Source organism: Halichoeres trimaculatus, unplaced genomic scaffold (genome assembly GCF_033239565.1).
Source record: "Halichoeres trimaculatus isolate MK-OKI-2021-1 unplaced genomic scaffold, fHalTri1.1 fHalTri1_scaffold_14, whole genome shotgun sequence".
NCBI lineage: Eukaryota > Metazoa > Chordata > Actinopteri > Labriformes > Labridae > Halichoeres > Halichoeres trimaculatus.
In genome coordinates this window covers 24,633,698-24,651,210 of record NW_027437192.1, presented here as the reverse complement: position 1 = coordinate 24,651,210, position 17,513 = coordinate 24,633,698, and the positions used below count along the sequence as shown (strand labels likewise).

Genomic DNA, 17,513 nt, shown 5'->3' with positions numbered 1-17,513 from the left:
TAAGCAGACTGACCTCTCTTGTGGCCAATTAATGCTGATAACTATACATCATACAACAACCACTTTAAAAAAACAAACAAGCACAAGAACATCTAGGGCCATTAGTTTAAAGACCTTTACTATGTACTGCTCATAGAAAATACACCATACAGGCTGCACAGAGAATACAACCCCATACAAGTTGGTCTCTAGTCAAAACAATGGTTTCATTCCCTTCCTGTCTGAATTCAGGGAGCAGGTTTGTGTGTGGAAAATGTCTCTGAAGTGTGTATTCCCTCTGTGTCCAACCACACGCTTTCCTCTATCCAAATACTGTCACAATACGAAGGCACTGAATCACTCAAGAGAAAGCACTCTGGGAATAATAAAACGACAGGGGGTGGGGAGTGGATGAGCCTTACAGGATATCATGAGCACAACCTCTGGGGGGAAGAAAAACTAGGGGGATAACTTTGATTTAATGCCTGTTTTCAAATCCATAGCTCTTGCTGTACAAGGAGAGAAAATGCATCAATTATTCGGCAGTAAAAGTTCATACAAGGTGGAACAGCACTTTGAGCTGGCTCTATTTAACATCCCCTGGAGAGCACTGACTGTTAACGCGGTTTTCTGGGAAAGTAATTGATAAAACCCAGAACTCAGCACCTTCCACAAAGGTGCTCGCCCAGGCTCTGAAAGAATGTAGCCATACGTCTTTTCAGGGTGGCAGCTGCAGCGCTCTGCAGTACGGCACTCATTTCCAGCAATTTACTGAACTGTCTCCATGATGATAAGCACTTATCTGGAGCAGGAAAGGTGGTTTATGGGAGTTTTAAAGGAGAAAGGTTGTCTTAGAACAAACAGTTTGAACCACTTTAGGCTGAAGAGGAACTAAAGATTGAAAAATCTGACTTTTTCTGTCACTGTAGCTTCTTCCAAAGGTTTTATGGTCGGATAATGAAAGGATGGTCGTCAGTCTCCAGAGTGGAATGTGTCCTTATTGTGGGCAGCTCCTCCCTGTGTCGAGGATGAATTGGCACAAACTGTACAGAAAACAATTCAAATAGAGTCCACTGACGCTGCCCAGTTCAATGTCTGTTCACAAAAACTTGGCTGGCATTCCTACGCAGCCCTGTTATCTCAGCACAGGTGGGTGGGTGCATGTTTGTGCACTTGCAAGCATGTGTCAGTGTGATTGTTCATGTGTGTGTGTTCTCACAAAAAGCCAGAGGGTCAGGGAACAGATTGCACAGGGCGGCTCGTATCGGCCTGCCGCTGCCAACCAAAGCCAGCAGCGGAACAGCGGCGCTCCTCTTTGCTTCTATCTCTCTCATATCCGATCAAGCTGGAGCAGCCCGACGACCAGCTCCATTCTTTCCTCAGAGTAAACTCTCACCTCCTGTTCACTGAAGCAAATATAAACCTTTGGGATGAAAAACAACAGTGCAGGTTATTTGCTGCTTCAACACACATTTTTTCTTGAGTCAACCTCTGCCTGCTGGAAAAGTACCCACCCTCTAAGTCAAGTCCCCGAGCAGAGCGGATGAAAGTGATGTTATGATTACATATTCCTCTGTCAGGGTAAAAAGACTTGAGTTTTTCTTTCCTCATTCATGCTGCTCATGATTCACGTCTAGACTATTCCCCTACGCGCTCAAACAAGACTTGTACACTGCTTTAAGAGGATATAGCTATAAAAGCCTGACAATCTATGTTTTTGTTTGTTTAAAGCTGAGCAAATAAAATCAGTGGGAGTCATTAGCCGGGAAGACTCAAACCGTGTGACAGGTCATCCTTAACAGTCTTACACGATACCTCTGGGATCAGCTGCCATTCTGACCGCGCTTCCTGACATTGTTGAAGTCACTGCTGATGCATTTCCTCTCGCTGTTGGTGAAGCTGCACGCGGCTGGCCACACACAAAGAAAGATCTCGTAGGCTGGTGAATGAAGTTATACACACACAGCTTGGGATTTCAACAACATTATGCAAGCTTTCAAACCATGGAGGAAATCAAAGAGTCTTCAGGTGGCCTCTTTGGGCTCCTGTTGAAGCTGAAGGCTTCTGTCATAAATGATGTTTTATGTACACAACAGACAAGTGGGAAGGAAAAACTTTGTTTTAACAGGAACCATGATAAGAAACAGAGTCCTGTTCAACAGCAGTGTGCTATGATTGGATGAGACGAGAGGGGATGTCGTGAGATGAAGAAAGGGACACAAGCTATTACAAAAAAAGAACGATAACAGACATCATTTATGTCTACAATGACAGCTCTAGTTAAATTTGGTAATAAAAAAACAGTACAGTTAAGCTATTTTGATTGCCACTGATAGGGGTTACCAGTTGGAGTCAGGCAGACCCACTGCAGTAAGCAGTCCTTACTGGAACGGGTCAAAAGAGCACAAAACAGGCATTAACCCCTTACTGCCTGAATTAATTAACTTTCATAAAAATAGATAACGTTTATGTGTTTTTGTATCCTTACAGATGTTAAATTAAATGGAGATTGTAAATTTGAGTATAGTGCACACAATAGTTTAAGGTCCCATATTATGCAAAAATCACTTTAATAAGCCTTTTAGTTTAATTTGTGGGTCTTTGGCTTTCCTCCCAGCCCACAAAATGTGATATTTAATGACAAAACCTGTACTTAGTAGTGCTTGTGATTGTAAAATCCTGACCTAAAGTGAGCTGTTTGGATTTTGGGGATATGCCGGCGTCAGCGATTCCCTTTTTTGACCAATCAGCAGCAAGTCTGACCTGATTGGTCCACCAGAGCAGATACCCCCGAACCCCCTCCTCGCCCATTCCCTTCCCCACTGCTGCTCCAGCAGCCATCACTGCTTTGTTTTGGGCTGTAAACAGCCACATAGTTCCATGCACAAGCTTCCCATCTCAGAAGAAGACAAGACTAAGTGGCTAGAGTTCATTTATCAAGGAAATGTACCAGCTACACTCAGTAAAACTGTGCATGTGTGTGCCAGTCACTTCACAGCCGACTGCTTTTCCAGCTTAGGACAGTACAACAGAGGGCTAGTGAATAGACTGGTTCTCAATCCAGGCACATTACCAACCATTCGCCAACAAACCTCAGACCCTGGAAATGTGAGTATTTTAAATGCTTCAGGATGCTAACTTTAGCTGCAGTTAGCCTGTTGTTTTTGCCTGTAATGTTACAGTAAATGAGCTTTGCTGTTTTCTAAACATTGTGCACTCAGAGCTGGTGGCGCCGCTCTCAGTGACGTAGAAGAGTGGGGCGGTATCAGCGGTGGCTCATTTACATATGAAGGTCACGCCCACTAAATCAGAGCGTTCTGAACAGAGGGGCTATGAGAGCCTGGAAACAATGCTGCTGCGCTTGATTTATTGGCTGTTTGGACCAAAACATGTTACTACCATTTCATGAAGACATTAATGATCCATATTAAACTGCAGAAAAGGAGCAGAATATGGGACCTTTAAGTCTCAGTTATATTACATATGTAGACATGAGTAGTTCATCCCCTGACCAATACATTGTGACATAGTGGATCTGATACGATCTGTGGTTTGTGTAGAATATGAATCAATAGGAACTAATGAGATACAAAGGTCATTTCAGCTGCAACAAGACCTGTTGGGGTATGTCGCAAATTTGTGACAACAGACATCAAGGGGTTATGGGACATGATGTGTGTTGATGGAGAGGGATGGGTAAATAGACAGGAGTTACAGTGTATTCAATCCTCTGGCAGTCTAAGCTCATAGCATAGAGGTTGGGCCAAACAAGAGCTAGCACTAACAAAACTTAGCATAAAAAGTTGTTAAATTTGTGTTTGGTAGATGATCTCTTTAAGGTAACAGTGCCTCTTAGCAATGCATACTGTTTGAAAGTGTGTTTATTTCACTTTTAAAAGGAGCCACATTTGTAAGGAACATGCATTTATCAGATCGACCAATGCCAACTGGCTCGTTCTCCTGTTCGGTGTTTTATAGATTGGGTGATTGAAGTCTGAGGAAAAAAGACATTTTGGCGATTAAAAATAATGCATTCATTTATTTCACAAACAGAAGCCTCAGTATTAAATGTATGAACTTTCTGGCGGCAGCCACCTGGGAACAGCCAATCACATTGAAGGAAGAAGAAAACCCGGAAATAGCAGGCTTTGTGGGGCAAAACGAGCATTGGAGGAGCTAATACTGCTGGTATCTGAATATCCAGAGCTGTACAATACTGCTCTACCGTTGTTCTACGTTTATCGTCTACATTAATTTTGATTTGATTTATTCACCGTAAAGGGGATCAAACTGTATTTTCCCCTCAGTTTTATAGTCAGTAATGATGTAATATTGTGGAACCAACCATTGAAACGTATTTCTCGAGGGAATTCCTTTGATGACGGAGCCTTATTTTACCCTCCGTTTTTTTGTCTGTCGTAATGTTAAATTCAATAATCGGCCATTAAAATTTATTCCTTGGGGGGATTCTCTTGAGGACAGAATCGTGTCTTGCACATTATACAGTAAACAGAAACTATAAGGTACTACTCAAGGTACGTGTTTTTGAGGAGGGAGTGTTGTGAAGGACTTTTGGTCGAGCTCTGCTGTGACGTTCACTGAATCACCTCTACGTCACTGCCGCCTCTTACCCCATGCTCATGCCGCGGCGGCAGGAGCCACTTTTAAAAACGTTCTGCATGTCAGGGGCCTCCATCGGCAGAGAAGCGGTTTTCGGGGTGGTTCCCACGTGGCGGTGTGAAGGGGGCTTAAGTCAGCCAGTGTGGTTGTGTTGGTCAGTTCAGCTCGAGCAGCACACCCAAGCTAATCTCACAAGTGTTCAGTAGAGTTGAGGTCAGGGCTTCACTTAGGAAGGGTACTGGAGCATTATCTTAGAAAGTAAAATGGAAATATACTGACTGAACTAAAGAGAACAACTGTTAAAGATTAAGTAGAACTAAGAGAGCAAAGGTTCACATTGGCAACAACAGATTTTAAGCACCAAACGATTTAGAAAACAAGAGCATTAGTACATTCAGACATTTTGTAGCCTTCATGCTTCTAAAGTTTGGCTTTAAATTAATTCAACTGAGACAGTCATCACAATGAACAACCCCAAAATAAGGATGGGTTAACAGCTTTGAGAGTGTCATACTTGGTAACAAGGTCAGCCAGGGCTTCTCACTAAGACACAAACTTCTCTCCCTTTTTTTCGCTCAGAGATAATGTTTCTACAGTGTTGTTGAATCCCTTCTGAAGGGTGCTCATGCTGAGAGGCTTATATGGAAGGTGTAAGCATTCCTCATTTGGATCTTATAGCTGTTCCCTGTGTTGAGTTCGAGGGTCTCAAAGGGTCCACTTTTGCGCCAAACTAGCCACAACAGGCTCTGCTGCTGTCATACTTCCTGCCAGCTGTGCCTCTAAAGCCCTGTATGTCATTAGGAAGCACTTTGACACCAAAAGGGAGGCAATCTCACGCTCATACACACAAAGTTACAGCATTGACCTCAAATGTGATAAACATGGGATCAGCAGCGCTCATAGACGGAAGCTACAGGGTCACTGAGGTCACCAGTTATGCAACATCTATTTATTTTAGATGTTATTAATGTTATTCGCCTCCGGGAGCAATGACTACCCTCAGGGTTTAGTCTGGGTGCAGTGTTTATGTTGTAGCGTGTGTACGTGTGGACACACAGCGTCTTGTGTGCCAGCTCCCTTTGTTTCCTTCTATGTGTATGCACAATGCCATCATACAACTTTCTCTGTATCCATAACAATGTCACGTTCAAGCGCCATGTCCTTAATTTGAGCGTTTGTAAATGCTCAGAGCTGTTCCTAAATTTAAACTCTGGACAGGAAGTGGGTCTGTGTCTGTTTCCTGTTGCAGTATTGTTTCTCCCCAGGGATCGGTCGTTTGGGATTGTTCACCCTGACAATGGGGCTGCGGTGGGTATTGTTGCATTGTTTCGATTTGGTTCCCCTGTGTTTAACTGACCTCGTGTCACGGCCGCCCCATCAAAGCCCAGTGAAGGATGAGGGAAATGGGCAGAGTGCCGGCTGTGTGGCTGGAGTCAATTAGGAGGACTGGTACCACTTATAGCTCGCCGTTTGAGTGTGTGTGTGTGTATACATAATTATTTGGGCTCATTGTGGACAGGAATCACAGGTAGGTTTTAGTTCTTGATGAAAAACTTTCTACGGTGTGATTGAAGACAAACTTCAAGGTTTCTGTTCAGACCTTTTCATCACAAGTTTCACTAATGACTTGATTAATCTGTTGTCCCCCATGGGCTGAGATCAGAAGATTCTGCATACATAGTAACAAACCCACAGTAAAACATCATCCAACTCTGCAGGCAAACCTTTCCCATGTGGATCATTGAGTGTCTTTAAAGAGGGGGTACTGTGCTTTTTTTTAAAGGCTTTATACTGTCCCTGTGGTGCCCCTGTGGTAGTGTTACATGACTTATAGATAAAACAGAATCCCTATTTTTATCACACAGGTTTTTAGAAAACCCTTATTCCAGCCTCTGATTGGCTTCAATTTGGCTGCTGACCACAGTTAATCTGGAATGACTAGATAGCCGGATTTTTTAACCTATACTGCAGCCAGCCACCAGGGGGAGCAGTTTTTGTGGCGACCTCACTTGGAGCCTAGCAAGAGGAAGTCCTTTTTTATTACAGTCTATAGTCATGAACCAGTTAGAAGATCCTACTGTGACAGTCATTTCAGCAACTCTCATGAACATCTCATAGAGATCCTGCTGTTTTGATCAGAGTGTTTTAAGCAGTTTACCAACACATTCAAGGATTCCTAAAGATGAAAATGGTTTGAAAATTTGCACACATTGTTATTATGTCAATGTTTTAAATATAGAAAAGCACATTCCCCCTCTTTAAGTTATTTGTTTTGATTGTGTGTCAGCTTTGCTCACTTGTAGGTCTGACAAATTGTTAACTTTTTAGACCCTGATTGATAACATTATTTAAATAGCTTCAACTAATCACACTTTAAATCAATTTTTTAAAGTTGCACCATTTTGCATTTCAAGAGTTTTTCAGTCCATGGTTAAAAATGTAAAGCAATACCTACCAGCCAAAAAAAGACCATTCTCCCGTTTGTTGCATCAGATTCATAGAATTATATTACAGTGATTTTTTTTTCTAATTAGCTTGACCTGCAGGACTTAATTAACAATGCCAGCCCTACATGTTTCGCTGTAACAGCTCTCTACTCTTATTAAACCTATTTCTTATTTTCAATGAAAATGCTCTGCAAAGAACGTGTGTGCTACCTTTAAATACCCCAAATTCTATTAACAGATTACACCAAACAATAGTATTACTGACAGACTTTGGTATGGGAAGTATTTTGGTTTCTATTTGTTGTAGTGGTAAGCGATCAGTAACTTCACAGCAGGTGTAGAGAAATCAGTCTGTATGGAGATTTTTTTTAAAAAAAAGGAAAGACCTTATTGCCATCCTGCCTCACCTTGGTTATAATCTGATGACTGTTTGTCCATTATAATATTATAATATTAATGAGCCAACCTCTGTGCTGCAAACAAACATTTAAAAAATTCAATTTCAGAATATTACTCTAACAAATCTGCAGCGAGAAAACTGGCCACTGTTTGACTCAATATTCACAAGGAAACTAAGACCTGGAGGTACCATGCACTAACAGTTGATGGTGATGGGTTTGAAGGGATCTATAAGAGCATTTGATCCAGATACATGGCCAGATCTCAAGTTAATCATTGGACATTCAGCAACAGAGAGAAAAAAAAAGAAAGTTAGAGATTGTTCTTCTAGAGACTGTACTTCTATTACAGTGTCTGGCTGTAATAGAAGTACAGAGAAACCATCCATCATTCTCTGTGGTAATGTGACTGAGAGCTTGTTCAGGTCTGAGCAAGCTCAGCAAATTTTATAAACAAATGACAAACAAATTGAAACAGGTAGTCGGTGTATATCCAAGTATTTCTGTCAGAATTTGGTGAAAACTAAAAATAGAGCAGACAGTCAACTGACTTTCATCAAGCAGCTAGAAATACAGTTTTCCTTCCTCGGGAATCCTGTTGCTGCTCTGTTTGTGAAAGGCTGCTGCTTCCAAGGACCCCACCATCAACAGGATGCCGTTTAACAACATTAGTCATGGTGGAATAGTGATGATGAATTTGATGGTGAACTTCATCAATTAGTGGAAGCTCATTAGCAGATCTGCGATACCTTGCAGGCATGACCAACTCCCCTGAGAGCCCCATGGGCAGGAGGAAATAAAACACAGGATAGGAGGCAGGGATGTGGAGTGTGAGAATAGGAGGGATAGAATTGATTGCATTTGAGGCGTGGTTGGGAAACTGAGTTTTAACCCATTCAACATTTTTGGAAAGACATTTTTTTCTTAATGTTGTGTCTACCACAGCTGTATGTTTTCAAAGGTGCTGGATGAACATTTCTCATCTTTGATCGTCCCTGTGAAAATCTCATGTTTATCTTTCATTTCCCTACAAACACAAGATTTCTGAGTGTTTATGATTTGTCTTCCTGACTGCGTTTAGGTTTAATTTACAGCAACTATCTACTGTCCCTGGATTCTGTGTGTTTGTGTGCGGTTGTTTAACAGGGGATGTGGTGCCCTTCCAGCAGGCAGACGGCTCTATTGTTCCTGCAACAGAGGGAACACCGTCTCCAGCCTGTCCACTCAGGATGTCGGATTGAACCTCCTTAAAAAAAGAAAAAGAGAAGAGGAACTGCCAGCATCACTCGCACCCATTATCCCTATCATCCAGTGGAAACAATAGAGCACCTCCAAACATCCCTTCCCAGGAGCCTCTGTACTTGGTTCCCACAGTACTGTCCAGTTCTGCAGAGCAGAGCCATTGTTAGACGTCCGACCTGTCCTCTGATTGTTCCCAGGAGGACACACACACCTTTCACACACCTAAACACACACTACACCTCTTGTTAAGTCTCTCTTACAGTTTGATTTAGCTGTAGCCTCACATCCACCTCTCCATCGTCACTAGTTACAGATGGAAACTTCCAGCAGCTTGCAGTTATTGCAACACACACAACGCCAGAGTAGAGAGGGTCATTCCACACACCGCAAACTAAAGAGTGGATTTCAAGCTGATGACTGCTGATAACACATAACTCTCCACTCCACTGCCAGTGTAAATGTACGCCTCATAATCTCCCCCATTTCACTAACAGGCGGGTAACGTAGCAGAACTTCTCCTGGCACACAAGTAAAGTTATAATTCACTAAGTCAGAGATGGACCTTTTGGTTTCATTATTTGACACAGGAAAGGCTGCGAGATTGTAGGAAAAGAGTCAGCTGAAGAGTGGAGAATCCCCTCTGAAGTCTGTGAAATCACATGACTTGGTTTAAAAGAGCTTCATAAAGTTTTCTTGTTCTGTAGCGTTTTATGACACCAGCAGCCTCTCACAGATGGAGTTTTTCCTCTCTAACCACATCACTGCTCTTCTTTTAATAATGAGGACAATAAAAAATTTATTGATTGAATATGTGGAAACTTTTCCCTTCTTTCTGCCCACAAATGTAGGCTAACAGCAACATCTTCCTCTTTATCCTTATAGTAGTATATAATAACACTGTGGTTTTAATCAGTATATAAATCACTGAGGGAGGACTGCTTTCAGAGCGCGGCCCTTATAAGGATAAAGCTAATTTTAGCCTTGTGTTGTTCTGCTCGTGCATGCATCAGTAGGAATGTTTTCACATAATTATCTATATTGTTGTTCATACAACATTAGTGATGAAATGCGTTTCAAAATGAGCTGTAATCTGTTTCCAAACACTTGAGCAGGGTCTTTACACACTGCATCAATCACCACATCACTGCTAGCTTACACACTGTTATTCTTGTCCAGTAAAAGCTTAATCCAATCTGAAAACACAGATGTAGATTGAACTTTAACAGGCCTTAAATTTCAAACACGGTTAACCACTCTTGGATGTAATTCTATGATCAAGCTGTTATGATCCTTCTTATTTCCCTCACTTGGATGATTATAGGTTTGACTGCTTAATCTAAGAAAAGAGTGTGCTTATTTTGAAGCAAAGCCAACATGAGCAGAGAATTAAAACCACCATAAGCAGGCGAATGAATGAGACTGTTAGTGCTGTCGCTGTGCTTGTTAAATTAGATATTATGAGTGAATTTCGTTGTGTAGTGGAGTAATTAAGTACAGTGTTATTGCAGCTGATTACAGTTTTATAATGTACTTTATCAACTGGTTCACCGTGGAGTAAATCAGTGGTTTCAGTTCTCTGAACAGTGAAGTACAGTGTAGAGAATCAGGTATTTAGAAATTACGTGATAAAATATTAGATTTTTTAGTTCTATTTTCAGGCTTTTATTCCTTTATTTAGAGCGGACAGGACAGTGGAGGGGGCAGGAAACTGGGGGAGAGTTGAGAGTGACACACTGGAAAGGGCTGTAGGGGAACACAGCCTAGCCGCCAGGCTCAGCATCCTGACATATTTATTATTTGGACAAGGTTGTCAGTCAGAAGTCACTTTTAGCTGATGTTTCACTCCCACATCTGTACATCGCCCAGCAGGGGAGGACATTTGAGGTGTCTTTCATCTTTCTAGCCTTACAGAGTTGTAAGCCCCCAACCAAGCAGCAACCTTCGGTATGAGAAAATGAGACAATGCGAAAATGCTTACGTCTGCTGTTTCTCGAGTGTCTGCTTGGGACTGCTCTGGAAGTACCAGAAGTCACATACACATCAAGACAAAAAAGTTTGTTTTCAAATCAGAAATTAAGCTATTTACAGCATGGCTCAAAAAATGTCTCATGTCTGAATTGCTAATTTTACTATCAGCACACACTGTGGGAGGGATTCTAACTCGGCAGTGTAGAAGATATTGAGATCCGGAGCTCGCCCAATCAGAGGCACAGCTCAGGTCACATGACTGATGTGTGCCCAATAGCTGTACTTGAAGCCCATATCACTTCCAATATGGCTGCGATAGCCGATATGCTTCAAAAGTCCGTTTCAGAAACAGGTGACGTCTGGGAGACTACATCCATTAATTATACAGGCTGTGCCCCCAACTGATGTCCTAATGCTGAAGCTAAAATCAGAAACAGTTTTTCTGTATTTCCTCTCTTAAGCCTTGTTTCCACTAAGTGGTCTGGTATGGATCAGTACAGTCTGATACAGGTTGGATTGGTAAAGCCTGATCCGATTTGCGGTTCCAAATAGGACTCATGCACTGTAAGCCAGATGCTGATAGCCACGTCAGCTACGTGATAGCGTGACAGCATAGGCCTTTGAAACAGGCTCTGTTTCAGAGAAGACCGTGAACAACGAGGAGAAATACATCAACCACTGTCGCCAAACTGAACTGATTGGTGGAAACAGGACTTAAACCTATGACTTCTTCACAACTTGCCATCACAATTCAGAACTGGACCTCCATTGAGTAATCCTTAGCTCTCCAGCCTGCCTCTTGCACTTTGCTGCCAGTGTGATGCTCTTCTTAACAAATGGCAAACTCAATGATGAAAACAATTTTCCTCACAGCAGATCACATGATGATATCTGGATAAACCATCATAAAATCTGCTTTCTGAGGACCAACAACGTCTGCCATTCTTCACCAGTCAGAGTGATGATTTAATCCCTGTTCGGGGTTGTTTCTGTTCTTGAGCAGAGCTTATTCATTCGTCATGTTCGCTGTGCATCCATCACGCCATGAAAGAAATACTGTGAACTCCGCTTTGACAAATGCCCCAAAATGAAGGTGATGGTTCATAAAACTATCACGCCATTAGAAATTAGTCTTTCAGCTGTAAAATTCAAATCCCCAGTGGCTATATTGCTCACCCAGAATACACTCACTCATGAATTAACTATCTGTTAACAGGCTTTACCTTTTTAGTTGAAGCCTGAGGAGACTGTGCTCAACTCGGCGAACTCTGAAGAACGCAAAAACAAAGACATTGAGTCCACTAATGTGTTTTTTCATCTCTTCCCAGAACACGATTTCTCTACAGGTCAGATTCCAAAAGGTGAATGAGTTAACAGTTTCCCCCATTCATCACTGCTTTGTCTTCTGTGTTCCCTGGAAAACAATTTCCTTCTTGGACAGAATCAGCAGACTCATTGCTTCCTTCCTTTGACTTTGATGTTACTTTCTATCCTTGGCTGCAGTTTCGTTTCATAAAGGTTGGGATCTGACACAAGCTTGGATGTTAAAATAAAACTGAAACTACAAAATAAACAGTTGGCTACAGTGACATCAACATGCTAGCTTCGATTGATCAGTTTACAAGAGCAGGAAAACGCTCAAAGTTTCTTTATTCATCACAGATTTCAAGACAAACATTATCTAAACATTAAGTCCAGACTTTAAAAAATTAAAACAATGTGTAGATATTTCTGACGGTAGGACTAAGCAGCTTAAACTTCCTGAGACCTCCCACACTGTCGGCTTATTGTCACATACCATCAAAGGATACATGAGATAAAAGAGCTACAACGCGGACGTGACTTGCTTTCTCTGCTTTGATGGTGACAATAAAAGGTCCGCTCTTAACGTTCACAGAAGCCTGAAAGAGAAAACATAACTGCGACAGACTTCAACAAGCGACAAAATATGACATTTGTATCACATTTAATTTAAATAATGCCAGGAAATGACTTTTTCTGGCTAAACCCAGTCTGTAGGTCAAGTGGGCACCTAGAGGTGAGATGTTCGAGGTGTTGCTATCATAGTGCCTAGCTTTTGTTTTAGGTCCATGCACAGAGAAATTTGAAACACACAGGACTTACATTACAGTCAATAAACATGTCCAGCTTGTACATTGAAGTCTTTGTTGTAAAGGTGTCTGATAATTACACAGGTATGCTAACGCTTCTTGGTGCCAAGGAGTGACATTGTATGGTTAATGTGATGGTAAGAGTGTGTGTTCCTCCCCCTCTGCTTCATCCACTCTGCTTCCAGTGTTCCACCTTCTCGCTGGGTGTGTACAAACCCAAGTCTCTCCCACACCCACACGGGTTAGCTCTTTTCAGGTCTGTTTCTGTTCAGAGCCGCTTTAGGCGCAAACTCCAGTTTGTCTTTCAGGCTGAGAACCTGGGTACTGTCTGTACCGATTTGTTCCTGCAGCTTCCTCTCCTCCCTCAGCTCCAGGATCCCTTTCTCCTCTCGAGGCTTGGGAGTCCCTCTGACAAACCACTCCAGGTGATAGCCCACTGCTCCCACCACAAAGGCCACGGGGAATGTGACATAAGGGGCATAGGTGCGCATCGCCGTCCAAAACACAGGCCACATGACTGCACACTGCTTTGGCTCCCAGATGCTGAATGGGGAAAGAAACAGAATTGATACACATTTCAGCTTAAAACACTACAAGTGCAGGACAAAATTAACAGATACAAGGCAGTAAAACAGCACAAAGGATTGTTTAATTTGATAAACACATTACTTAACTTGCTCAGACTGTGAGCAGCATTTCTTCTCAAAGAGTTCCCCCTTGTGGTTTTAGGCTGAATCTTATGTTTTTGGCAGCAAATGCACAGTATGGTGCTAGATGCTAACACGTTTTTAAACATAGCAGAACTTAGGTAAAAGAAAACAATGTATTTTCCATTTCATCAGCCTTCAAAATTCAAAGGATACTCTGCTAAGTGGTGTTTTCTTACATTATTACATCAATATCTATACAGCTATATTAGTTACTGAATACAAGAGATATAAATTAGGATTTGATAGCGTTTCCTAAGATCTGTGATAATACAAAAGAAAATTTTGACTGTGCCTGCAGAGGTGTGTATCTTTAAAGAGTGTTTACATTGCACCAAGAACATAAGGGCCTTTACTGTTGGGCAAGTTCAACATACCTATGATATCTATATCTTCAACACTGAAAAAAAGCAAAGCAGCTGCTGGTTATCAGCTCAAATAATAAACCCCAAGACTTTGTGGTGATTCCATCACATGACTGATCACAAATATATATATGGAATTAACATTTTATTATTAAACATACTGATATTTTTTACCACATCAACACACAAAAGTACCGAAAACTGGTACCGTCGAGTACAGATACCGATTGCCAAGTACCTGGAATCCGTACCGCATCGTTTAAAATGTGACAGGTACCCATCCCTACAAATATAAACAAGTATGTTGTGTGTGTATTTTCATGTTACACAAACTTAAGAAAACTGTGAGGAAAATGCCACACAAGTAACAGACTAATATCAGCACACTGCCTCAACACCTGGTACAGGGTTCCTACAGCTCAAGGCAAGTTAAATTTAGGACTTTTTAAGACTTTTTTAATGACGTTGGAAATCAAATTTAAAAGCAAGACGACCACGAACCACAATTGAAACAAACAAAACTAACAAACAAAAACACCACATGAATTCCTTGGATTAGAAGCAATTTTAACCCAATGTTTATTTTACATAAAACAACTATTTTTACATTTTTTAACCCCATTTTTACAACTTTATGCCTATTTTGCCCCCAATCATCTTTTTTTTGGCCAATGTCACAACCATTTTTTGAATTTTTATGTGTTTTTTTTTTAATTAATTTCAAATTTAATTCTCAATTTTGCTGCCATAATCAATTTTCCTAGGCCACTTTTGGATTTTTTTTTCCAATTTTTTTTCTCTCTCCAGGCACCCTAGGTAGAACAGAGACATGTGTCTGCTTTAAAAGTTCCTGGTGCAACCACATCACCACTTTGTTAGTTCTGCTATTGTGATCACACGATGTTGCCACGACAGTAAATCAGGAAATTATTTAGATAATTAGATAAATGTTACTAATTTTTTTTTTTTTTTTTTACTTCAATCCAACATAAATCTTACCAATGTGTTCAAATTTGTAAGACTTTTGAAATTTGGATTTAAGACTTTTTAATGCCAATTCCGGCCTTATTTTTTAGAATTATGAATTCAATGCCTTTTAAGACTTTTCAAGGATCCGCGGGAACCCTGTGGTAGAGAAACACTTCTGATGGTGGATGAACAAAATCAAACATTGGGACATCCATCCCTGACATAAGTGCACATAGATATGACAAAAACAACTCAATTTAATCCAGTTTAATTGGTTTGGAGCTCTTTATCAGCTCTAATAGAGGCTATATAGGTATCTATAGCTTCAGCTGCAGCCCTGGTGGGTCTAGGAGCGTTTGAAAGTAATGAAAATTAACATGAAACTATTAATTAAAATTCACTCAATAAAGATGCTTTCAAGTCTTTAATGTACAAGGAGGCTACGGGGTTTTGATGTTTTCAACAATTTCTGTTAAATGACATCAGTAAAGCAAAATAGATGTCTATCATTAATATTTTTTGTGAAATCACAAAATGTCCTGGGACGCTATCCATAACACCTGCCCACACTTTTCAATGCACCTACTCTCTTCATAAAATCTTAACCATAGGAATCTTATCACCATAAGCCGAATTACAGAGCAGGTCTCCTCGGTTCAGCAGATGTATCGTTTGTGTCTAACGTCCTGTGGGTCATTTCAATTCACAGTTAAGAAAAAGACTCTTCCAATCTTTGAATGAAGTTTGGCTAGACTTTGGTGACCTGTTAACCAAACATTACAAAATATAGCAGCATGTATAAAGAGCTTGAGGCAATACGTTGTGACTTTGAACAATTCTTGGTGACTCTCATCAGGTGTTAAATTATGTAACTCAACTCAACTGCCCTTAAGTCATCCACTTTGACTATGACACTGCTTCATACCGGCCACTTTATTGATACGTTACAGCGTCAGCGACGCCTCTCCAAGACAACAAAACCTGTCGGTGTTAAGTTCAATGTGAATGAAACTCAGCTTGTTGCTATTCTTCCTAAACCATTGAAGGTTACATTAGTTTTTCATGAAGTCTTCACTCACCTTTACCGTTAGCACGTTGGTGCTGCAGTGAAGCTACGTAACATCCGTGTCACCGGCTCCTTCCTGGTTAAAGCTCATTGGCTGAGGAGCCTCACTCTGCTGTTACGAAGAAAGCGTCACCCGCCGTCATTCTCGGTGAGCTACTGACGCCTAGCGGTGAAAAAGGTGCACTACTTAAAGCACTAAATATTTACATCTTTCATGCAAATCATTACAAGTAGACTCACAGAAACAGAAAATTAAACTAGTGTAGTTTATCTTTTTATATACAAATAATGCCATTACTATTACAGTATACTGTGGGTCTAACAACTATTACCAGAATAAAACAGGTCTTATGTGAGTATAAAACTATGAATTACTGCACACCAAATCAAATTCATAGCATAATACTGAACAAAAATAAGGAAGAGATCTCTGATAATAACACAGAAGTTTGTCCTTCCTGTTGTTCTTTGATTGGCAGCCAGCAGAAACCTCCCATCTCTCTGTCTATGAACATTAATTGCATTGTTGCACAAAACACGCCCCTTCAGGAATACTCATGAAAACCTGTCAGATTTGTCACCAATGTTGTGTCACTTGCTGACAAGGCATCAGCCACCCATCTCTGATGACAGACCCATACAATGCTGGGAGAATATTTATATTCTTAGATACTGTCGGAGGGTTGGCACACTGCATGACAAAGTTTTATATTGTTTAGTTGAACTGCTTAGAGATGCAGAGAAGTTGAGTTGATGCAGAAGGAAAACAAATATTTGATAGTTGACGTCAGGGAGACTACTGGAGGATTCAATGACGCTGCAGTTGCAGAAATAAATCAGTAGGTTGTGTTTGTAAACAAAGTACAGCATAAAACCACAGCAATGTAGTTCATATTTTATGGAACTGATCTGAAACAAAGCACTTCGTGGAGGGATGGCCAGTTTTGACTCACTGGTTCTCATATAGAAACAGAAAGTTAAAAAAAGACATACAGCTCTGTAAACACATTTTGTCATGAGTTCAAATGACGGCTGAAATCATTGTGATTAGCAGGATACTGTGTGGGTGATTATGAGTCATGCTTCAGATTTATTCTTTTAAGCAGGTCCCCACTCTGTGCTGTCCATCCTGTAGTTGCCAGAGCTGGCATTTAATCAGTCCGGTCAGATAAACTGAAATGCGCTCATCCCCTGCAGGAAAAACAAAATTACTAGTGCCAGTTCTGTTTAACCAGCTACCCCCAGCAGTGCCAGGATTATTTCATCAGTTTATTAGTAAATGAGATTTAGAGCAGCACTTGCCAAGATTTGTGTTTAAAAATAAAAACCATCCGATCAATCCAAATCACAAACTGTGTCTGAGAGTGCAGCATCACATCCCCAGCAGCTGAAACTAGACAGACTCGCTCTGTTTACCCCAGTTAATTACACATGTCAGGCATGGTCAGTGGTAGAACATTTCCTCATTATATAGAAAACCACAGTCAGGCTTCAGGTTAAATCACAACAGTAGGCTTTCTTTGGGTGAAAAACCTCAAGGAATAGTCCACTCAAGTCCCTAAACTCACTGTTTTGAAACCAAATCCATGAGCAAGTCGATGTGTGAGCAGATCAGGGCACCAGTGAGGAGATTGAGACACG

The 17,513-nt window shown here is 41.0% G+C and overlaps 1 protein-coding gene across 1 annotated transcript; it reads right to left on the bottom strand.

Moving 5' to 3' along the window:
- Positions 1-12,267: 12,267 nt before the first annotated feature.
- Positions 12,268-16,026, bottom strand: smim12 (small integral membrane protein 12). Its single transcript, XM_074687063.1, has 2 exons — positions 15,886-16,026; positions 12,268-13,308 (listed from the first exon to the last, which is right to left on the bottom strand). The coding sequence occupies exon 2, from the start codon at positions 13,278-13,280 to the stop codon at positions 13,008-13,010; it is 273 nt and encodes a 90-aa protein (XP_074543164.1). The 5' UTR covers positions 13,281-13,308; positions 15,886-16,026; the 3' UTR covers positions 12,268-13,007.
- Positions 16,027-17,513: the final 1,487 nt, after the last annotated feature.

Bases quoted from the DNA above. Each gene is read 5' to 3' on its own strand.
- smim12 (XM_074687063.1), bottom strand. From the start codon at position 13,280: ATGTGGCCTGTGTTTTGGACGGCGATGCGCACCTATGCCCCTTATGTC.